A 25413-nucleotide genomic window follows, 5' to 3' on the forward strand; every position below is an offset into this window, starting at 1 on the left:
ATTTTTAAAATCCATTTATAATATTAAAAAAATAAAATACATAGAAATAAATTTAACAAAAAAGTATGACCTGTATACTGAAAATTATCAACATTTCTTGACAAAAATTAAAGAAGATCTAAACGAATTGAGAGAGATATTGTCTTCATGGGCCAGAAGACATTGTTAAAATGGCTATTCTTAAATTGTTCTATAGATTTAGTATAATCCCCATCAAAATTCAAGCAGCTTTTTTTTTTTTAGAAATTAACAAGCAGATCCTAAAATTTATATGGAAATGCAAAGAACCTAAAATAGCCAAAACAGTTTTATAAAGGAACACAGTTGGAGTACTTACAATACCCAATTGCAAAGTTTACTTTGATAAAGTTACAGCAATTATGACATTGTGCTATCAGCATAAGTTTATATGTAAAAAACAGCGAAAAAAGAATAGAACAACTAGAAAAAAGTTATAGTCAATTAATTTTTGACAAAGTTGCAATGGCAATTCAATGGTGAAATGATAGTCTTCTCAACAAATTGTACTGAGACAATTGGATGTCTATATATACAAAAAAACAGAAAAAGAAATTAACAGCTTAGGCCCTCATAGTATGCACAAAAACTACCTCAAAACAAAAGAGAGAATCTACATGGGTTTGAATTGCACAAAAATTTCTGAAACATCATATCAAAAGCATGATCATTACAAAAATAGATTATCATCTACTATCAAAAGTAAAACTCTTGTTCTTCAAAAGACAGTATCTTTTGAAGACAATATAATATTCAGAAAGTATATATTTTAAAATAAAATTCAATAAAAGGAAGGCAAACAACACAATTAAATGTGTGCAAAACATTTGATTAGACATTTAGCCAAAGAAATTATACCAATGGCTAAAAAGTACAAGCAAAGATGTTTAACATCATTATTTGTCATGGAAATATAAATTAAAACCCAAGAAACCACTTTGCACTTGTTAGGATGGCTATGATTAAAAAGACTGACAGTACCAAGCATTGGTGAGAATATAAAAATTGTTGAACCCTCATACATTGCTGGTCAAATGGTAAATGGCACAGCCTCTTTGAAAAACAGTTTGGCAATTCCTTAAAAAAAACTAAACATATACTTATCATATGATGCAACAATTTCTCTCCTATGAATCTACCCCCCAAAAATGGCAATATATCCACATAAATTCCATTCACATACATGTATGTTCGTTGCAACATTACTCATGATAGCCAAAATCTGGGAACAATCCAATGTCCATCAACTGGTGAATGGATAAACAAACTATAGTATATGGAATGAAATACTGTTCTATTCTATGCCATGGAACACTGTTCAGCGTATAAATAAACAAATTGCTGATACATACTACAATGTAAATGAACCTCAAGAACATCACATCAAACCAAAAAAAAAAAAAAAAAAAAAAAAGACAAGTTGTATAATTATATTTATAAGAAATATCTAGAAATGCAAATCCATAGACATGAAAGTAGGCCAGCAGCTATCTGGGGTCAGGGGTAGGAGCAGGAATTGACCGCAAATGAGCACGGGAAACTTTTTGGGGTGACAAAGTATTCTAAAATTACAATTATTATGACAATTACATAGTTAAACACATTTACTAGACATCATTGCACTATATACTTACAAGAATATTCATGAGAATAAAGAAAGCACCATCAAAATTGAAGAGGTAGACAACACATGCAAAACAGTTCTTCAGCTTTTCATTTACTGAGACTTACAGCTGCTACCAAAAATAAAATGATTCCAACTTAAAAACTAAAGGGACTAATTTTTCTTCCTCAGAACCTACAATCCTAGAACTAAATAATGTCTGATCTCCAATAGCAGGTTCCTCCTTTGTAAGTTCAAGGCTGCAATGTTTCTTGTTGACAAAAATAAAAACATGGCACATGTGCATTTTAAGCACATGGATGACTTTTAGGAATATATAATTCACCACGTACTCATCTACTTCTCTGACTCTACAAAATATAGTAACTATACAGAAACAGCACTATATAGTAATTTTAACATTATAGGTATTTTTTTCAAAAAACAGAACCAAGATGAACATCACTAATATCTATGTCAAAAATATCAATTTGTTTAATCTACTTTAAAAAGCAATCAATGCTCAGGGAGCAGTTCTAGAGAAATGTGAACAACACAAAAATTAAAATTTAAGAACTCATTTATACTTGCAAGAACAAAGTAAACTCCAGGTAATTTTGAATGAGTCTGTGTTCGACTAATGTGCAGAAAAAGCACTAATGCCAAGTTGTCCATCATTAAAACCACAGTTCAATATTTGAAATTCTCTAATAAAATATTATGATCTGAACAGAGAAGAAATGCTCACACTTTCCAAAATTAAATTAAAGTGGAAGTCAAATAATGTATTCCTGACAGCCAGATGAAACTTATCTTTCCACAGTGTCATTATGATATGGAGTGATTAATAAATATATTTTAAAACTTTTCAATCATCACCTCAGAAGAAGATGAGCACCTGTCTAGAAAAGATAAAGGAGTAATTTGGAAACTGATTTGACCACAGAAAATCAGATGTTATTTCCTATTTTATTCTTTGAAAATTATTTCCCAGTGTTCATTTGCAGCTTGTAATTAATAAGACAAATGTGAGGATATTTCTGGGAATTAAAAAAGAATTGTGTTTTTGTTATGCTTTTCCTCAGCTCCAAGCCTGAGAACAAAAGTCAGGATGAATAACAATGCTATTGCTCTGTTGCAGGGATGATGTATTTCAAATGCTGGGTTCTTTCCAATGTGTTATTAAAGTTCTCTGAAGCGTTGCTACCAAAAAAATAATGTCAAAAGAACTCATGTTATTTATTGTTTCTCAAAATCCATTGCTGCTTCAGGTTGTGCCAAAGTTAACTCATCCATTTTATTTTGGAAGTCATAGCAAAATGCTGTGATAAATGAACATAAAAGATATTAGTAGACATGGGTGAGGAAAACTTGATTCCAAGCTTTCATGAATCAGGTAAGAAGACTAGGGATTTTAAAACAATGATAATATGTAAATAAGAGGTAGATCCAAACAGAGCTCCTGTAGAATTTGTGACAAACGGTCTTCAAGTCTTTATTAAGGAGACAAGAAGTAGAGCTCAAGCCAAATTTTGTAAAGATGTTAGGTGAGCTTGATATTCCTCTAAAATTATTAAACCTACTGACATCCAGTACTTTCTTCTATAAGGCAATAAGTGAATATGTCAAGTTGTCCATCATTAAAACCACAGTTTTAATTAAGAATAGATAGGAAGATGTTACAGGTAGAAAGGAACACTAATAATAGTGGTAGAATAATGAACATTTATTCAATGCTTAGCCTCAGGATCAAAGATACTAAGAATTGTACATGGATTATGTCATTTAATCCCAACACATAATGGTAGGCAGCCTAAGATGTCAGAGAATTATTTTGACTCAGTCTTGATAATAGGATGAGCCCTTCATGGTAGATAAGTTAGAGTCTCCCTACCTCTCTTTATAAATGCATCTGAATTCACTGAATCATAGCAATGAACGAAAGCTTCATCATCAATTGACCTCATATATATGTATCTGTGTTAAGCATGATTTGTAAGGGAACAAAAATGTTAATTATTAGTCTAAGTTCCTTTATTTCCAGATGAATAAATCTCAGGCTCAGAGATTAAAGGGATTTACTAAAGTCATGGTTATCAGAGACACCTCTTTCTCAGTCTGCTGATACTCTCCCCACACATCATGACCTTACAATGCAGAGAAGCACATCATGACCTTACAAAGCAGAAAAGCAAGCTATGTGCCAATACTCTGATTTCTAACAACCCTATCCACAAACATGGTCCACTCCAAACAAAGCTTTGTAAAGCTTTGAAAGCTTTACACCTGAAATTTGTTTTACACGATAATTAACCACAAACTGCTCATTGCACTGCAACAAATTTCTCCTGAAATTCATCACAATGCCTTGTTACTCAAAAAGATCTATGTAATAAGATTCCACATTCTCAAAATAGTATTATATTTGAATGCTATAAAAGAGATGCACAGCACAAATTAATATAAATTGGGTATTTCTAATGCTGAAACTGGTGCATTTTTAAATAATTAACTAATTCATTCATATTTAATGCCTGACATCTAATAAGGAAAGATGATGAAAAGGAAGTTGAGCTTAAGGAAAGATAAAAACACAGGAATAAAATATAGGGGGAAGAAAATAGAAAGGGAGATAGAAGAATGTGTGAGGCATGGATTATCACTTAGAGAAGATGTAGAGGAAACCAAGTGATGGGATCAAACGATGGTCATGCCACCTGGAAAATTTTTTGCTGACCTCAAGACTGTTGAATTTCAATTCATTGACAGTTTTCATAATAGGATGAGCCCTTCATGGTAGATAAGTCAGATTCCCCTCTGCCTCTCTTCAGGGCCTGCCACTGATTAATACATCAGATGTCTTTCAATGACATCTTGTTTCTGGTGACCAACCCTTACATCTTTACAGGCCATTACAGCAGGATCAAGTTGTAAATACTCTGGAGGCTGAGACAATGTTTTTCTGTTTCATTAGTATCTTACCAAATTGCTCATGAGCATGGTCTACCTCTAGCCATAAAATTAACCTGTGAGTGACACCACAAAATGACAAAGACCATGCTTTATGAAAAGCATTACAGTTCAATCTGCAAAATGATTTACAGTTATACAGTTGCATGATTAGCTCCTAATTTTTTTTATGATAGGGGTGGCGGTTCATTGACATTAAATGCACAGATAAATTAATTTAACTATTAATATTAAGTTGATATTTAAATTCTCCAAATGTGAGACTAAGGAATAAATATACAAAGTTATTTCAAAATAGCATTTTCTTATCAAAACCAACTAAAAAAATAGATACTTTAGACAACATGGTGTTATCTGTTAACAAGAATAGCTATTATGGGGAAAATAATGAATATCAAAGTCAAATTTATCAACAAAAAAATTTTTAAGTCTGATTTATATTTCTTCTTATTTTAAGAAATACAAATTTAAAATGTGATGACATACTAATTCAAAAATGTTATTCACTTGCTTAAAACTCCATGCCACAGCTTACTGACTATAGTTTTAATTTGGGGCAACCATAGCCTCCCAGATGTCCCTTTCTGGCAAACCCAGGTGAGTAAGCAGAAATAAATGTAAGGATGAGCAGATTACTAACCTTATTCTAACTAAAAATCCTGCCTATTGCTTTATTTTTAAACTGCCACTAACATGCTTAAATGATAATTGCATCTTCTCAATGAGCACAGTTCCTTATTATTGGAATTGGCAGGGGGCCTTGACATTTGAGTCATCATTTCATTATGTCTATTTCTTACCCTGGTATACAAATTAAATAGATATACAAGCCAAATGAAATATAAGGAGAAAAATCTGAAGCAGTAACTTTAAACTGAATTAATTTTTCTCAAATATATAAAATATATAAAGCAACCAACACTGGTAATAATATATTCTAGCTCAGGTAGTATTTTCAAAAATATTAACTTTAATTCTAAAAGCCAAAAATGCTTCAAATCCTCCTAGCCAAATAGTGTACTTCTGTAAAACAGAACTGGCAGCTTTAATATTTCCTAAATTAAAAACAGAATGATTCCAGTCTTAAAGCAACTATAAATGTCAACAAAAATACACATTTAACAAGTTTCTTCCTTTCTAAAAGGCTTCAAAATGGATAGCAATTACTGAACATATATATAAATAATATACATGTGAAAAAATATTTAAAATGCCATGTGATCAACTAATAATAATAACGGTAATAATTCATTCAGACTAAAATATCCAAATGTGCTGAACTGGAATCCAGGTCTATCCTTAGATATTTTAAAAATCACTGAATTTAGATGATTAAAAATCTTACTGAATAAATCTCCTAAATCATCTGATTCAATCACATTGAATACATGTGCATCATTCTACTTTCTAAAATACTTTTTAAAAAATTTTCCATTAAATTTCAAAATTATAAAAATTAATCAATCATGAAACTAATGCTTTATAAAATCCTCAAAAACATCTTTGGGTCTGCTCTCAGAAGGCTATTTCCTCGTTTATTTATTTGCTTATTATTGTAGGCACTCCAGAATATGTGTACATTATCCATTCATTTAGTCTTTAATTATTTCTACAACTCTTCCTTCCTTTATCCCATAGCAACCTATTTATTTCTAGTAGCCAATAGCTCCCCTGAAGTGATTGGAAACAGCTAAATAGCCTAAAATAACTTTATTTACTCTACTATGAAATGTTGAAATGATAGTCTACTAGAAAATGAATGTACATTCAAATGCCTATCATGGAAATTAACATTATTTTTCCCTTTAATCACTAAATGCATACTGACATAAGAATAGTCATAGCTTATTTTTCTTTACATTTTATTATTTGTTTTAATGTTGACTTTTTAAAATATTTTACCTGAAGGACAAAATGTTCATTGAAACCGAACTATTTTAAGATTTATTTTTGATGTCTTTTCATCAATTATTTATAATTTATAACCCAAAAAGTATTCAGAGAAATCCACCAAAAAATCCTACTATTCACTGTATTCTCTTAAATAGTGAAAATGTTCTAAAGGAATGAGTCTCTATTTTAACACACAAATGCAATTAGAAGAGAAATCCAGAGACAGTTATTTAATTTCCAACTTTTGGGGAATACATCATTCTGCATATTAAGACAAAAATAGGATGTAAACCAGATGTTCCTCGATTATGAAATTTAGAAGAGAACATATTAAAAGTATAGCTAGCTCTTTACCTATATTTATTTAAAGATAAGGCAGTCGAGCCCAACTATGTTGAAAGTCTATTTTTCCCATAGTTCGACTTCAATCAGTAGGAATATTCATAAGTTTTCATCATTAGATTTTAGTGAGTCCTTTCATTTTTGTAATTGCTATTGCTAGTATTAATAAATGCCGTCTTCTTATATGCTGAAATAAATTAATGGATGAGGCAGACACCATGCAAAATGGCTGGGAATGGGGCCAAATCTTTTTACATACATCCAGGGACTAGTAATCTTCTAAATGGCACATTAAGCTCTCTTGCCTAAATAATTACAAGTACAGCCAACATGTAATTTATTGAAATAATTATCCACTCTTCTAGTTCCCATCACCCATCTCAAGTCCATGACCACTTACCTTGTCTTTATTTTCAGTGCCAGAAGCCTCAGGCTTTGTTCTAATCACAAACGGGGTGGACAGTCGCAGCAGGACCCTTTCAAAGGTGGCATTAACCTTTGGAGAGACAATCTCGAAGCAGTCCTCAAACTTGAGCACTTTGTGAGTGTCGCATCGGAGCTGCTTCCTGAGACCTTCCCCCAGCTGAAGGACTGACATGTTGGGGTCAAACATCAAGTGGAAAGGGAAGGCCCTGCAGAAGGTGTTGATGCTAATTCTGAGGTCTGCAGGAACTTGGGAGGTTCCCTGTAGAAGGTTCTTCGTGATATTAGTATTTTCACATTCTCTGATAAGGAAAGTAAGACAGCTACAATTGCCTGGGTTTGCACCATCAGAGCACAGCTTCTCATTTGCAACCTGTTCCACTTCCACGTCCAGCCGATAGATCTTCTTTCCTGCAGCCTTAATCATCCCCAGCATTGCAAACCCCACAACATGGTGGGGGTGGAAGTAGTGGAGCATGAGAGTACCTTCAGGGAGCTCTTTGCATAGGAAAGATGGTGACTCCAAAGTGGCCTGTTTTCCAAAAGAAGTTCTAATGTGTTCCAACAAAGCATCAAAGCCATTAAAAAAGTCCTGCAACGTGCCACCTACAGCTCGAAGGACTCGCTCATTCTCATCAAAGCATATGTTAAAGAACTCCTCACCAAATCTTTCTTGAACTTCCTCAAACTTCAAACCTAGAGGTAAATGGGAAGCAAATGTTAGTAAAGTCAAAAATAAATAACTGAATTTATAGTTTTTTAAATGCTCATCAAAAGAGGTCGCTAGTGAGTAAAGCAAGAGAGGTTTTACTCTTGGGCACACAAATTTCCAATATAGGTTAATTCATTCATCTCGAGTCAGAGAAATTAAGTTTCAGTTCATCTTCTGTATGCCTATAAGATGTTAATGAGCATTAACTTTTTGCTTTTGTTTTTAAACAGACTCTGTTTTTCAGACCAGTTTTAGTTTTACAGCAAAATTAAGCAAAAAGTACAGATATTTCCCATATACCTTCTTCCCTGCCCCTACCCATGCATAGCCTCTTCTATTATCAACATTCCCCAGAGTGGAACATTTGTTATAACTGATGAACCTACATTCACACATTATTGTCACCAGAAGTCCATAGTTTACATTAGAGTTCACTCTTGATATTGCATATTCTATAACTGCAGTCCCCAACCCCCAGGTCCCGTACTGGTCCGTGGCCTGTTAGGAACCAGGCTGCACAGCAGGAGGTGAGCTGTGAGGGAGCAAGGGAAGCTTCATCTCTATTCACAGCTGCTCCCCATTGCTCACATCACCACCTGAGCTTCGCCTCCTGTCAGATCTCCAGCAGCATTAGATTCCCATAGGAGTGCGAATTCTATTGTAAACTGCCTGTGAAAGATCTAGGTTGCATGCTCCTTATGAGAATCTAATGCCTGATGATCTGAGGTGGTGATGCTAGTGCTGGGGAGTGGCTGCAAATACAGATTATCATTAGCAGAGAGGTTTGACTGCACAGAGACCATAATAAATCAATTGCTTGCAGACTCATATCAAAACTCTAATCAGTGAGTGGCAAGTGACAATGTAATAATAATAGAAATAAGGTGCACAATAATTGTAATACACTTGAATCATCCTGAAACCATCCCTCCCAGCCCCCGGTCCACGGAAAAATCTTCTTCCTTGAAAACAGACCCTGGTGCCAAAAAGCTTGGGGACCGCTGTTCTTATAGGTTTGAATGAATGTATAATGACAGGTCTACACTACTGTTGTATCACAGAGTATTCTCATCACTCTAAAAATCCTCTGTGCTTCCCCTAAAAGATCCCTTCCTTCCTGCTAACTCCCAGAGCATCAGCTTTTGAAATGCTAGCTGTCCATTTTTCAATACCTTATTTCACTTGTTGTGGTTATCACAAATAATATTTTTCTTTTTCTTAACGATTTCCCCAATCTTCATAGAATATTCAACTAGCCTCTATATTATGTCCACATACCATCCACATTACCATCTCACTTTTTATCAAAATGCATATACTTGGTGGAAATAAGTAGGAAACCTAAGTAAGAAAAAATCCCTTTATAAAGAAACATCACATTAATTTTGGTTTCATAGATTTGATGTTCAAGTCTTGCTGAGGAAGTCACCTGTTAAGATTGCTCTTCAACACATGTTGTGCTCACAATAATGCCAGAGGGAATTGATAATAATAGCATTTATCTGTACAGTTTGCTAGTGTGGAAGAGAGAAGACAAGATAGATGATACGCACTGCAATTTGGCTCCTGTCCTGATAGCAGTGTGGAAACTGCTCTCATAATTACTTAAACCAGTGTGTACTGTTTTGTCTTTATCTTACTTAACTTTGTTTGCTGTTTTCCCTTTGACACTACTGGTCATCTCTCCCTCCTAACACTCTCTTCTTTTTTTTGCTTATCAAACTATATTTTCCTGGTTTGATTCTATCCATTTTCATTTCCTTCACTAAAACTTCTTTCTATGCCAGATTTTTATATCACCATCACTATATTGTAATTAAATAATTGTAACACATACAAATTACATTTATGCCCACATTCAATTACAGTGTTCGTTACTATGAAATTTTATAATTTTGAAATTCTTATAAAAAGCTAACTTCAGAATAAATAAAAATCCCTATAATCTGACTATATTTGCTAAATTTCAGTATTCCATGTGCCACTGAAAATATTCCACAGATTATTTCTAAACTTTGAAGAATTGTACCTTCAAAGGACTCAGAGTCTACAAGCACAGAAGAAAAAGAGAATTGTTTCTAACTTGCATTTCTCATAACAGTTAAAATGCCTTCACGATTATTGAGTAAAGAACACAGATATAGAGTCAATACAGTAAGCTTATGTTCTATTTCCAATGCCAAAAATCTCAAAGAATCGCCCAGAAAATAACAAGTAAATTCACCAGAGGCAACAAAATAAAAACTATGCTGTGGTCAGCATTCTATTAACTAGAAATCCTTGCTGCTTTAAAAAGCACCTCTGTACTTTAAGGTACAATAATTACTGATAATTTTCAAGTGATGACACTAAGGAATACCAGATGCTAAAGTAACTGTATCACTAAAAAGAAAAAAAAAAAAAAACATTGTTTTGAATACTATACTCAAATACTATACACAGTAATTCTATATAAACAAAATTAACTAATAAAGATCTTTATTCCCATGACTGTTAAACTGCACCAGATCAGAAAAGAAAAAATAAATTCTTAGATGTTGAAAAATTAAAAGTAAGAAAAGATCACTTCAACTTCTGCAAATTTACTGCAAATCAATAGACAAGACTTCCATCTTAAACCGTATCTCAAAATTCAGAAAGCACAGATAAAGTAATTCAGCTCAGACAACTGCTGCAGCTCTGACTCCTACGATTGATCCAAACCCCCTACTTACAGTAAATCACATGAAACATATAGACAATGCTCATCTCCTCATATCACAGACTCTATGACAGCTTGACATTTGAGTCTATAAGAATACATTTCCTCACAGGGCAAAATTTATAATAAAACTGCTCTTGTTAATGGTTAAGCTAGAATTTTAAATTAATGTTAATTCACCTCTTTAAAAAGGTGAACAGCCTAAATGCTGACATCCTTTAGCTGTAAATGAAATAGAACCTGTTCCTCCATGACATGGGTCTGTTGTCTCTCATCTGCTACCCCGTCCCACCTCAGACTGTACATTTTGAGGACAAGGACCTTGCCCTATTTCTGTCCGCATACCAATCGCTAGCATAATGCATGGCACATGGAGAATATGCATTCTTTTATAGAAACTACCATTCAGCTCAGTATTTGTTTGATAAATATCATCAACCTTTTAAGGTTATAGTTGTACCACATCTAAGCATACCAAGACAAAAAGACACATCCTTTTCTCGCATGGCCCCCTATCATTAAATTAAATTACATTATGATTGGGCTATAACATAGGCCCACAGGAGTAGTACCTAGGAAAGTACAGAAAAAAAGAATATCCACCTCTCCTTGGGAGAGAGAGACTTGAAAAAAAACCAGTAAGAAAAGCTAACAAGGAAGGAAAGAGCACCCCAGCAGATGAACACTAATGGAGTATGGACAAAGGAGGGAGGTGGGTGAGCCCAGCTGTGGTCAGAGGAGAGCAAGTAGAAAGTGTACAATGGCTGGGAAGGAGGAGTAGGGGATGAGATGCTAATTAATCAGCATTCCAGAAGTTGGACTTGACATTGCTAAGGCCAGAGTCAAGAACACCAGCCAGAGAAATGTCGCCATGTCTTTAAAAGAAGAGTATATTGACTGAATCAGGCTGTCCCAGTAAGAAGGAAAAAAAAAGAGTGCCAAGCAGTATGCTAAATACTTCCATAGATGATTTAATCCTTTTAAAAATCCCTATGAAGATATTTTTAATCGTCCTCAGTTTACAGATGATGAACGTTAAGAAATATGCCCAAGTTCACACAACTTTGAGCCAGGTCTTAAAGTGAAGTCTGTCTAATACTAACTCTTGTGTAATAAGCACAGTATCAAAATAGTAAAACTTCTGGGTGGGCAAAAAAAAAAACATGCATATCTTACTCATTGTTTTATTATTAATGCCTAGCATTCTGCCTGACTCAATAAATACTGGCTGGATATTGAATGAATTAACGTATCACTGAAGTCAACAGAAAGGAGTAACAAGGAACAGTCAATAGTTATCAAATGCCACAACAAGGGCAAGTAAGATAAGGACAGAAAACTGCCAACTGGATTTGTCAGATCGCTGGGGACCTTTGACAGAGGAACTTCAGTGCAGGGGTACGTGGCAGTCGACAAAGAGTAATGCGGGCAGGCAAAGACATAGAAATATTAGTTTTCAGGTGACTGAATAATATTAGGTGAGGGCTGCAATTACTTATTTTATAAAATTGTAAAAAGCATGACCTCCATGCTTCGAAAGGGAAATGTTGCCTTCATTGAGAACCAACTGAGTAGAGAGAGATTGGCATTGACTAGAATTGTGGATCCTCTGAGAAAGTTCTATTAATACAAGAGGGAAATCGGTATCTTTCTAGACCCAGAGACCATCCCTATCACCCAACAAGGGCATCAGTCTCAACTAAAATACCACAGGAGGAGATATATCTTTGAGTTGCTTAAACTCCAACCAAATAGCTAAACACCTACCAACTACTCACTTCTGTGAGCCAGACACATTCCATAATTTTTTTTTTTTATTATCTCTTAGGCTTCATCAACCTAATATCTAAGTGATATTAGTAACTCAAGCACAACTATGTCTAATATCCAAACTGCAAAGACAGTTCAATAGTTTAAGGAGATGATTACCTTTTTGGAGAAATCATGGTGATTTTATGCAGCAAGACTATAAGGTTTTTGTCAACTAAGTTTGAAACCCAGATGACAAATAGTCTAGTGCCACATCAATCTACCAAGAAGTCATAGAAGTTGGTTTCTGACTCCCAGAGAAGATTCAAGGGTAAGTATCATACATGTTTAAATAATAACAAACAAGGTGGCTAAAAACAAATCCCACCACCCAAATTATAATTTTAAGGGAATTTTTTTAATCTGATCTATTAATAGTCTTATTTAAATCTTTGTTGGGTGAAACAAATCCTTTGTAGTTTCAGATTATTCTATAGTTTAGTAAGTCAGTGTTGAGATAATGTAATAGTAAAATAAGGTTCTTATCAATTTTACTCTTAATGTATAAAAGGTTAAAATAATAATTTGCTACTATTTTAAAGGCATGTTATTCTCCTCCTTTTACTGCATTAGTGGCATCTCTGCCCAACCCTCCACAAAAGAATATAACATACTCATACATTTGTTTTTAAATATAGGTGAACTTAAATTAATTGTTCTTAATTTTTAAAATTTTATATCTCAGAGCTAATAAGACACACATTCAAATTTTTTAAAATGGGGTTTAATATCTTTGTGCTAACAAAGAATTCTCTAAGCATAGTAATAAGGAAAATCTAACATTTAAGATTAATTCTTGAATACTTACAGGAATAGATATTATTAGAAGCGTACTACATGTTTCAAGCACAAAATTATTTGTGGTGGTTAGGTTTTACAGTTGGTAATTTTGAAAATCTGTTAAGATATGTTTTAAAATATACACAGAATACAAATTTTAATAATGAGAAATGTGGCATAATGGAGATGAAGCCAATCCCTATCTGAGTGCTTTGGAATAATTTTTTTTGCCTAGCAACTACAGCTAAAAAGTAGACTAACATAAAAGTACACTCCAATACTATCAGTATTACTCCTTCCTTTCAAATCACAAAGCAAACATCTGTGCTTTTCTTATAAAATGGCAGATAGTCTCTTGTAGTATTAATTGTGTGATCCTTCTGTTGTTGATAAACAGATTTAGAAGAACAATTCACAAAAAATAAAATTTCAAAAAACTGCATGTTGCAGATTGATAAAAAGGAACCAATGGAGGAAGGACTATCACTAAATGAATTATACAGAGAATTTCCCCTGTACTGCAGAAAATCTTCAATCTACAAATGGAAAAGGCACAAATTCAAACCAGGGATATTTGGTTAGATCCCTGAAAAAAAAAAAGAGAGGAAGAAAATCTTTTAAGTTGCAAGAAAGAACAAGTAATTTAAAAAAAAAAGAAGAAGAAATTTACTTCTCATCTGCAACCTGGAAGCTAAGAAGATGGTGGAAAAAAACAGACGGAATACCAAGAGAACTGAAACCTCAGGGTTCGTTACCCAGCCAAGATATCTGGCGAAGATTCAGAGACTGTATTATCCACCGAAACACCTGAGAAAAATAATTGAGATACACTTCAAACAACAAATGAATCAGAAAAGTAGAGGAATCCAGATAAGAAAAGACAAGAAAAATAGACACACTGTACATGTATCTACACATTATATACATATTATACATATATTATGAATAATGACATATAATCTGGACATTTATAATATAAATGTTAAAGAAAGATTACTGAAATAGAGTGAAACTACCAAACTACTGCAAGGTAATTTTTATTCATGATCTGGAACAAAACAATCTCAGCAAAACCCAGGAGCCAGGGAGTGGGAGAGAAAAGGAGAGAAGGATGTATGGAAAAAACATAATCTTAATGGGAAAAAATTGATATTTTGTTTTAAAATAATAAAAAAATGGATCTAGTTTTAGTGAGAGAAAAAGGAAGATAACCAATAATGAAATGGGAAAGTGGAGCAGAACTTTCAATTACAAAGGTAAAAAATATGTATATATAGAATGTCAATTTGATCAAAACAGTAAAAATAACAGAAAATAAACAAAACAATTACCATAAATCAAGGCAGGAAAAAGAAAATGACACCAACTATGAATTGCAGTAACTTTAAGTGAATAATTATCCTTTTAAATGGGGAAGTATAGCTCCCTCAATAAGAATTGCATAAAAGATGATTTTAAAAATGAGAGGTTGAACTTAAATCAGCAGACAAAAAATTTCAAGAAACTGCAGAAGCAAAAAAGCAGAAATGGAGAGGCAAAATTAACAGCAACAAGGTAGAATTAAAGGGAGAAGTGCTACACAGGACAGAAAGAGACACGACAAAAATCCACGATTTACAAAGAAGACCTATGAGACATAAACCAAGCAACACTGCAGCTAAATATATAAAGCAAAAACAATTAGGAATTGATTGCTAATGAGTAGGGGATTTCTTTTTGTAGTGATGAAAATGTTCTGAAATGGACTGTTTTAATGGTTGTGAAACTTTGTGAGTATACTAAAAACCACTGAATCATACACTTTAATTGGGTGAATTGTATGATATTTATATTCCAATACAGCTGTTACATTAAAAAATTAAGAATGAAAGAAGAACTCTATGCAATTAGTTATAATGGGAAACTTTAATATACCTCTCTCAATATCAGAAGGATCTAATATATAAAAAAGCAAAATCATAGAGAAATTAAATAACATATAAAGAAAACAATGAAAATAAAATAATAAAAAATAAAGTCATAGAACAATGAAATTAAAATAAAATTTAATAACAAAAGCAACAACATATATACATATGTACATACATATGTAATACCAATTTCTCTTACAAATATTTGCTAAAACAGCAGAGAGAATCTAGCATATGTATGTACATATGTATATGTTATATACATAAGAAATTATAAAAATTGCTCCAATACTTGGCCATAAATATCCCATAATATATTTTGTAAGTAAAGATTTTGCAGATCACATTTTCTAATAGCAATTTAAAAATTAATAATGAACACAAATAAAAGTTGAACAAAAATTGTTATCTGTCTGGAAGTTAAGCAATATATTCCCTTGGATAAAGAGAAAATCAAAATTGAAATTACAACTTCTAGAAATCAATGAAAAGAACCTAAATCATACAAAATCACACAAGACACAACAAAAACTGTACTCAAAGAAAATATGTCATAAATGTTTTCAGCACCAAAAATAAAAAAGTAAATAAAAGGCTTCCGAATTAAGAAAACTGTTGAGCTAAAGGGGAAAAAAAAAACCCTAAGAAATTGGAATTAACACATCAAAACTAAAATTAAAAGAGAAAAATACACTAAGTTACAATCAGAAGGAAACATAGGTATATACTGAGAATAGAGGAATCAGAAAAGAACTATGTAACTTTCTGCAAAACTTTCTGCTTCTTTTTATGAAACCCATGTAACTTTATGTCAAAATCTAATATAGCATACTAAGACCAATTTCTCTTATGAATATTTGCTAAAATAGTAGCATATAGAATCTAGCAATTTATAAGAGAATAATGTATCATGACCGAGTAGTGTTTGTAACAGAAATGAGAAGTACTTCAGCAGTAGAAATCTATCAGCATAAATTATGGCAAGCTATTGCATAAATTATGCATTATTGCATAAAATTCAACTGAGTAAAATAGGGATATGCAGAAAGTTTAAATACAATAGAAGTTGTTTTCTAAAAACCAGAAGCGGCTTATTCTAAATGGTGAAATTCTAAAAACATTTCAACTAAAATCAGAAATTAGACAGGCTTGCTGTTACTATGTTATTCAGTATTATCTTGGAAGTCCTAGCAAATCCTGTGAGATATGAAAATAAAATAATTAGTATACACCATGCAAAAATAGATAAAATTATATCTTTTTGAGCTATATTAAATTTTTGGTAATTTGTGGTACATTAAATAGTATTTAATTATTTGTGTACTATTTATTTAATGTACCACAAAATAGTATTTAAATTCAATGGGGAAAAAAACAGTTCATATAATAAATGGCAGTAGGCACTTAGCCATCTGCAAAACAATAAAACTAAATCCCATCTCGTACCTCAAACAAAATCAAAATCTAGGTCAATTAAAATCTTAAAATGCAAAAGACAAACTAATAAATATTTTAGAAGAAAATCTAAGAGATTCTGTGTATGCCTTAACCAACACAAGCAAACATACAAAAAGGACATAAAAACTTATTTGATCTTGTATGATATAAAGCCAAATTAAAACTGTCAGAACAATATAAAGAATAGATTTTATTTTAGTAAAAATACAAGTGTATGTGTGTGTTGTGTATGTGTGTTATGAATGTGCATGATGTATCTCCCCTGACATTCTGCTGGTTCTCTATCCTAAATACAACTACTTAGTTTTAGACCACCATGATCTGTAGCCTAGAATTATTTTATCAGCCTCCTAATTTTTCTGCTTTCTCCCAATCTCTCTCCAATCCATTCTCCATAACCCTTTTCTAAATCATAAATCTTATGGTAGCATTTCTCTGCTTACAGCCACCCAATGACTACTGTCTTCCGAATAACGTCCAAACTCAGGGCTTAATCCAGCCTTCACTTACTGACCCAGCCTCATCTCTGTCAATCCCATTTCACATCTCTACACCAGCCATTATGAACCACTTAGAGTTTTGTGAATGTGCTCAACAATCTCACCCTCATTTACAGGTCACTGTAATACTGGTTTTGTGTTTTGTTTGGGGCTTTTTTTAAAGCTAAAATTCTGTGCTCCTACCTATCCCTCTGAGCTAGTGATCTGCTTACACTCATCTTGCATATCTTTACACCAAAATACCTCCAGAAGGCTTTCCTTGACACTCCCAGACTGAGATAGATGCTTCTACCTTTAAGTCTTCCATAGCACCCTAGGGTTTGTCACACAATAGCTGCTGACTTGTGCACCCCTCAACCAGACTTACCGGCTTTGAATGTAAGGGTTATGTCCTGTTCACCAGTTATTTATTCCTTAATTTAAAAACAAAAAAGGAACACCCATCCCTCAGTATCTGTCTCAGTGCCAAGTACTGGAAATACAGTGGTGATCAGAACAGAAATGGCCCTTACTCTTATTAAGCTATGTGATAGAATAATCCAATAATCATACACATGATCCAACAACTGTACAAACATACACATGACACTGGGCATTATGAGAATAAGGGGCAGAATGCTATGCCTTGAGAATATATAACAGGGGCCTAATGTAACTTCATGTTACTTTCCTTTAAAAAGTAACATAAAGGGTAAGTAAGAGTCAACTAGGCAGTCAAGAGGAAGCAGATGGGGGAGAAAGAAACTATTCCAGACCAAAGAAACATATATGCAAAGGTCCTGGAAGATACACTACGGAGCTTTAGAGAAGCTAAATGAAGGCCACCATTGTAACCCTAGTCCTTGGCATCATGCCTTATCTATAATGAATTTTTGAATGAATAGGTAAAATAAATCAATTAATTAATGAAAAACCCAGCTGTGTGTGAGTTATCTTATTACCATGTTTTATATGTATCATATATGATGCATATATTATATAATATAGAGTAGATATAAAACCATTTGTATGTGCAAACATATTGATTGAAGGGTATCTTCAATATTCACTGGCAGGTCTTTTTACACAAACTTGGGCAAGTTATGCCACAGGACTGATTTAATAGGTGCAAATGCTTATCACTTGACAAATTCTTGTTCCTTTGCCAATAAAGAGCCACAAGTGTTGAGTTCTAAGACATGGACAGACTCCTTAGCACTTCTTAGCAGCACGTGTCCAATCAGGCAGTCTTCACAGGGCTCTGTGCTATGCTTGCTACCAGATGTTGGCCACCTGGCAGGTGACAAAAGGCTCATCACATGTCCCAGCCTTCCTTCCCCACACCCTGGCATACTGCTGGTAAAAGACGCCAAGCCAGCATCCCAGCAGCAGAGCAGTGCAGAGTCGAAGAAAACACAGACATGAGCTAATTACAAAAAGGAGTTGCAGGAGCACCTGCCTCAGCTCTGGACCCACACCTGGCCCCTGTTTCTGAAATGCAATCTCCCACATTGTGAAAACAGGGCAGTGGCTCACAGGCTTTGGACACTCTTGACAGATAAGCATTCCCATCATTTCCCTCGCCCATGCTTTTTACCAGTCTTTAACCTGCTAGTTAAGAAAGTGGTGGAGGGGATTCCTATGGAAAAACATACAGATTCTGGCTTCTACCATCGATGACTGGCCCAATTCAAACTGGAGGCCACAAGAGTAGCAGCAGGAGAGCAAGATTTCCACCCAGATGCATCCTCCCGGAGGGCTTGCTCAGAACTGTTTATTCACTGCGATTGCCTCTTTCACTGCTATGCTATTTAATATCACTAAATTGTGATTCACCCACCTTACCTACTCCAACCAAGTCTTGGGAGCTCTGCTGCTGTCCAATTTGCACAGAAAGGATTAAAATGGATAAACTGGGAATAAAAGTTGTGGTAAAGAAATAAAATTGATGGGAATCTAAAACTCTTTCCAATTTTCCCATTGAATTAGGTAATAAATATTTAGCCAAAGGTCTAAAATATGTGTTTCATTAGCCAAATAGTATTAGATTTTAAGTGTGACATAAATGAGTATGCTAGTATATGTCTGTGATGTAGCCATTACAGTATTATGACAGCATTTTTACAGCATTCACAAGCAATCCAAATACTTTCATACTTCTGGCAGATGAAAGCAGGTGATTATGTATGTGTGTGTTTCAAACAGAATTTGTGGATACACCATTTCTTATCACACTGATGCACGAAGCCATCAAGTGCATGGGAACGTCACTGGAACACAGTCCAACTTCCCTAAAAATACAGCATTCTTATAGACAGTCATCCCTCCTCTACTTAAACCCCATGAGTGATGGGCAGCTCATGAAGTTTGCTCTTCCAATACTGAGTGTCTCCAGTAATTACAAAGTTCCTTCCTTCTTTCATTTGAGGCAAAAGCTATTCCTACAACTTTAGTCCACTAGATCTAGCATATCCTCTATGGTGATATGAACAAATCTATCTCCTCTCCTCACAGAAGTCCTTTAAAGTACCTGAAAATAGCTATCATGTTCTCCTTTGTCTCTTCATCTTATATTCTCAAAGAACTAATTCAAAATGCATTACAGGTAGCTCTAAAGAACTGTTTAAAATAGATATAAAAACCCAGTGTACATGAGGAAAACACACAGTATATGCAATTTGTAAGGACATTACAAGTTACACTTTGGAAGGAAATAAGAAAGCGGTAGAGAACTAGGAAGTCTATTTCAGATAACAGGAGCTCACGCGAGAAGCTTTTATGCTGGGATTACAGTCTTTTGTGTATATGTGCTCTAACCTGGAAAAACAGATGTCTACATTTATGCCTCCTCACTAAAGTATACACTTCAAATTGTCTTCCTTTATTGTTTTTGATTTCTTTGCCTTGTGCCATTCACAGTTTTAATAGCCAAATTCCTTTTGATCATGCATATATAACATGCTGGGCTGGGAAGGAAGCAAATTTGGGCCATGAAAATGAGTATCAGTGACACATTTAGGGATTGAACTCATAACCACGGCCTCCTTAGCATCATAGCACCACCCGAGGAATGGTTGAAGTTAGCACCCCAACCAGAACAATATTTTATATTTGTTACAATCTCCAAGTAGATCTGACAGAACACTGAGCTATGTTTGCCATTACCACACCCTGTCATACTCCACAAATAGAACACAAGGGAAAGCCTAAGAATTAACAAAAATAGTCATCTTTTAAAGTTGAGGGAGGAGGAGACAATATATATCTGACTTCTTCCACTATTGTAAAGGAAACCATAACCTATTTGGCTATTTGGTTTCATTGTTTATTTGGTGAAAGGGTTATATTCTCGTGAATCCTTTCATTTTTGTAACACAGCTGTGTTTATTTTTCAGTGTCCCCTTCCAGCTTTTGTATATACCCACACATATTGGACATAGCTGGATTCATAGTGTTCATAATGTACACAAACAATTTATGTTTACCTTTTTCCTTTGCATGTAATATTTCATCTATAACAGATGCCGGGAGCATTTGTAGCTGTCAGCTGACTCCAGGCATTGCCTTCAGCTGACAAGGCTTCCTGCCCAAGGTCCTGTTCCCTCTCCAGAGCAGCCTGCCCCCAAAGACAGTCAGCGTGGGGGGTGGGGAGTTCTAATGCAAAGGCTCTTGCCTCTATGAGAGGCAAGAAGAGAATTTTGAAGAGAGCAACTGAGACCTCTGCTATGATGGCATCTACACAGCAGTTCAAATTCTGCCTCTGCCCATCTACTTTCTTCACAACCTCACAGGGAAACAGTCTGGTAAAACTACTCAGCTGCAAATAAGCCACTGTTAGGCAGATAGCTAGGATTTCCAGCTCTTCAAGGGGTAAGGGTGCCCTACTTTGATGCTGCCTCCTCCAATTGCCCCACCTGGGAAGAAAGACAAAGGCAGACACCCTGTTTTGGTGTTGCCCCACCCTTATTCCTACCCTCAGCAACGGCTACACCTAGGGAAGGAGGGAACACTTTACCAATCTGAGAATTTCCCCAGCCTAGGCATAATAGCATTTGAAAGTGACCTAGAGTAACCTATCACTAATTGTTATGTCATTGGCTTAAATCCGCCCCTCCAGGTAGGGCTTTTAGAAGAGGAGCTTGCATATGCACAGACAACCTTGAGAACGCCTGTTAATCATTTGGTAACATCCCTCACCTCCAAAAGCCCTTCCCTGGAATTGGCCCATAAAAGGAAACAACTTGAGAACTCCAGAGAGAGTCAGTCAGTAGTCAGTAAGTCAGTGAGTTGGTCTGTCTCTCTCCACTAGCGGAGACAGACCAATTTCATTTTATAATAAAAAGCTACTTGTGACAAACTGCCCCTGCTTGTGGTCACTTCATCATACCGGCCCTGCTTGGATTTTTTTTTTCCAAGCAAGGAGACAAAGAACTAGGATAACAGTCCACCAAGAGGCTGGACCTGACACTTTGGTGTGTCTGGCCAAGAGCACACCAAAAACCAAGAGCAGACTGCCACTCTTTCATGAAAAAAGAAAGACTCAGAGTGTGGAGCTGAGAGCCACAAAGGATTATTCTCAGGCCGTGAAACCTAATGGGGTCTGCCTGGCTGGATCATTGATCCCGAAGACACTGCCCGATAGCCGTCCTGAGTGCTAATCTCCATGTCAGAATCTGTTTCCTGGGGAACCAAAGCGACAACATCACAAGCATTTTCCCATGCTGTAGCATAATCTTTCCACATAGGCCTCCTTTAAACAGCTGCTTAACTTTCTTCTAAGCAGAGTTATTATATTTTAATTGACCATTTCCTTACAGTTGGTTGTTGCCAATATTGTGTCAGCTTAAAGAGCATTCAATAAGCATCATCAAGACATTTTTGATGTTTCTTGTTTTGATTATTTCTTTTAAAAAATCTCAGATGTGGATCATTACTATGATAAAGATAGGAAGACTTTCAGTCTACTGATATTAAGGCCTTACACATTATAGTATTATAGACATAAGTCCAATCGTAAGATATACCACCAGGATACTAAGAAATCGGGACAGATTATTTTCTGTATTATTGTGTCCTTGACCCAAGACTTGGGATAGGATTCAGAACAGAGTGGTCTATAATTAACTTATGCCACATTCTGCTGTAGTTGACTAAGTAAATCAGTACCTACACAATGCCAGCATCCAGGATACAATAAATATTTGTTGAAAAGATGTATGAATGATGAATTCATGACTATGCATGAATATTCAAGGTGCTTTAAATTTTAACTTGAATTCAAGGGGGCTCATTAATGCAGAAATGTAGAAAACATAGATAATATAGAAACTATGAACTCAATATTGATATGCCACTGGCTTTAAATTCTTAAATCATCCCCATTCAAATGCAAAAGTGATGGTGGTGGTGACAGTGATAGCATGTGTGAATGTGTGTTAGATCCTCTTTTATACAGAAGCTAGCAAAGAAGGGACTAAAAGGAAGAGTTAAGGAGGAATAAAGTAAAGTAATAGCCAATAAAAGCACTCAGAGTCAACTAAAAAACCATAAACCAAGTCTGTAATTATCTCACCAGGACACATACTAACAATTCGTGAAAAAGATTGCCAGAAACTGGCAGATATTAGTGAAAATCCAAACCTTTAAATTTGGAGGCAGATGAGGAAGGACAGAAGATGTTAAGTTGGACAAGGTATAACAAGTGAGATGCATTGGCAGATCCTACAGACATAAGATAAGAATCATACCCTCTTCTCATTTCTTACAATGCCCTGACAACAATCATTTCTCAAATCAGACAATCCTCTTCAATGCCTCATGAGCACACATTGCTCCTTCCAACCCGGTGTCCTGTCACCCACCCACACTCCCTCCCCTGGAATGCCCAAAGGTGAATAGCCTCCCACTGTACCTGAGACAAAGAAGAAGGCACTTCACTTCTTAGAGAGGGGAGGGATGAAAAACTACGTCACCTAGGAGGTAGGGAATATTGAAGCAGAAAGGAAACAGCCACCAAAGACTTAGTTTATTCTCATAAATATTTTAATAGGTAGGTTTAGAGCGACCTGACCCAAAAGAGATATAAAATAAAAACGTCTGAATTTGGAGCTATTCTTTTGCGCATAAACATTTATCATTCCCTCAACGCTAACTCCTAAAGAAAATAAAAGGGTTATAAGAGAGATCTTTCTTAATATTTAAAAGCAAACAAAAACGCATTATCCAAAAGGTCAACTGAATCTAGTACTTGACAGGAAAAAGATATTACAAAGCTATAAAATCTTGAATCCACACTTCACGTAAGTTGCCACATTCTTTTCAAAATGCTTCTTTAGTATACTGCAGAAAAGCATCACAATTAAAAGTAATAAAGCAAGCTGCCTTTTCTCAGCCCCATTCCAGCCTTGCCAGAATATTGTTGCTGTCTCCTTTCTAGCTTCCAGAAGAATGTCAAATGTCAACATAGTTTGTTTTTTCTGTCCCACCAACAGTGGATCAGTTGGCGTGGTGCCCTAGAAGGCAAATAGATATTTGAGATTTTTTTTTTCAGCCTTGTGACTATGGTAACCTTGTTCTACATGGAAATCTCCCAATGTGGGCAATTTTCATTTTAAACTAATGTCCTATAAACAGAAATTCTGCTGTCTGTAGAACCTACACGACAGTAAAGGTTACTACTAACATCCCTGTTTCACTCCTCAGGACTATCCAAGGACTTAGATGAGTAACATAAGAATGAAGCCAAGTGCAGCCAAGTTCCTATGTGGTAATACCAAGATGTACTCCAGCACACGGATCCCTCCTATTTGCCTAACATTTACAGGACGGTGAGAGCTGGGATGATGGTCTGTGAAGACCACTCTTACTTGGATTTTTGCCTCCTATTAGCAGGACTAGATTCTTCCCAATATTTAATTAAAAATTTCGTTCCCAAAGGATCAGGACTATGAGTTTCAAGACAGGATGTGTGTGTGTGCCGGGACTGAGAGAGTAGGGGAGAGGGGTTATATCACGTTAACAGAGTTAAATCACATAGGAGACCTGAGGTGACATTTATCTCTCTCATATGTTTGCATGGGATCCTAAATAAGTTTGGGATTTGAGGATAATTTACTTAAATGCCATTATTTCTATACAACAATTAAAGTCTAAGGAATTAAATATATACCTGTGTGTGTGTGTGTGTGTGTGTGTTTGTGTATTCAAATCCGAACCCAACACCATTTTTAAAAATGATCCTTCTTTATCTATTCCAATAAGAGAGGAAATGAATATCCAGCTTGTGCTGATGCTCTGATCTATTATTAACTTAAAAATCTGGGCAGTGGTAATAATTTTAACCACATATAACTATAGCCGCAGGGTTTTTTGTCATCTTCTAAATCATTCACTTTACCCACCTATTAACTCAATTTAAGCACTAAACACCTACTTAGTGTGATGTCCTGCTTCAAGCGAAGATTCTATTTAACTAATTGCACATGCTGCTATATGGAACTACAGAAAGCACTGCAACTAAATATAGAAATACTCTGATAGCACATTGCAATATTATCTAATGATTGCTGACAGACTGTGAAAAATAATTTATCCTGGGTATTTAAAATGTCAGAGAAGCAATCAAAAAATCAGAGTCTACAGAGAAGAATGTGTCAATGATTGATGAGGCTTCTGAATTCAAGGGAATTATCTGGGAAGTCCAAAATTATCATAATATAATAGTAAAAGGATCATAAGAACAAAGTTATATGTCCTTGTGTAGATGTCACTCCCTTGTAGTATCAAGAAAATAGGTATCTTAAGCAATAGAAGTAGTCAGCAGTTTTATCTTTATTCTTCTAAAATATGATATCATTCTTGATAATACTTTTCTATGTAGAAGAAAAAAATGAAATGTTCTGGAACACAGAGGAACCAGTCACCTATTCTGACATCAATTGCCCTGCAATATTAGACCAACAGAGTGGGACTATGCTGAAATGCTATTCCAATTTATTCTTTAATCTCCATATCACTAAATCAGGTTATAAATAAGATGACAAAACTTGAGGAAAATAAACTCCATAGATGGGCTCTAATCTGGACACTAATTATATAGAATTTGGTGATTGTATGGATGATACAAGAAGAAACAAAATACACCTAAGTATAAAAATAGACTATAAGCTCTTAAATTCACTTACATTATTTGAGTTTAGTTTTGTATTGCTTATTTTTAATTGAGGCAACAACACAATAAAAACAGAAAGTCCCTTTGGACTTATGGTCTGTTTTAAGTTTAAGTGTATTCAGCAGTTTTGGGGAATGTTTATTTT

At 34.8% G+C, this 25413-nt stretch overlaps 1 protein-coding gene across 1 annotated transcript in view; it reads right to left on the reverse strand.

Annotated features, from left to right (window-relative positions):
* Positions 1 to 25413, reverse strand: part of GUCY1A2 (guanylate cyclase 1 soluble subunit alpha 2) — a 315756-nt gene that overhangs the window by 235862 nt on the left and 54481 nt on the right. The window contains exon 4 of the mRNA XM_012755961.2: positions 7227 to 7945. Within this exon, the coding sequence (XP_012611415.1) occupies positions 7227 to 7945 (719 nt within the window). The remainder of the gene's footprint in view (positions 1 to 7226; positions 7946 to 25413) is intronic.

Source organism: Microcebus murinus, chromosome 4 (genome assembly GCF_040939455.1).
Source record: "Microcebus murinus isolate Inina chromosome 4, M.murinus_Inina_mat1.0, whole genome shotgun sequence".
Lineage (NCBI taxonomy): Eukaryota > Metazoa > Chordata > Mammalia > Primates > Cheirogaleidae > Microcebus > Microcebus murinus.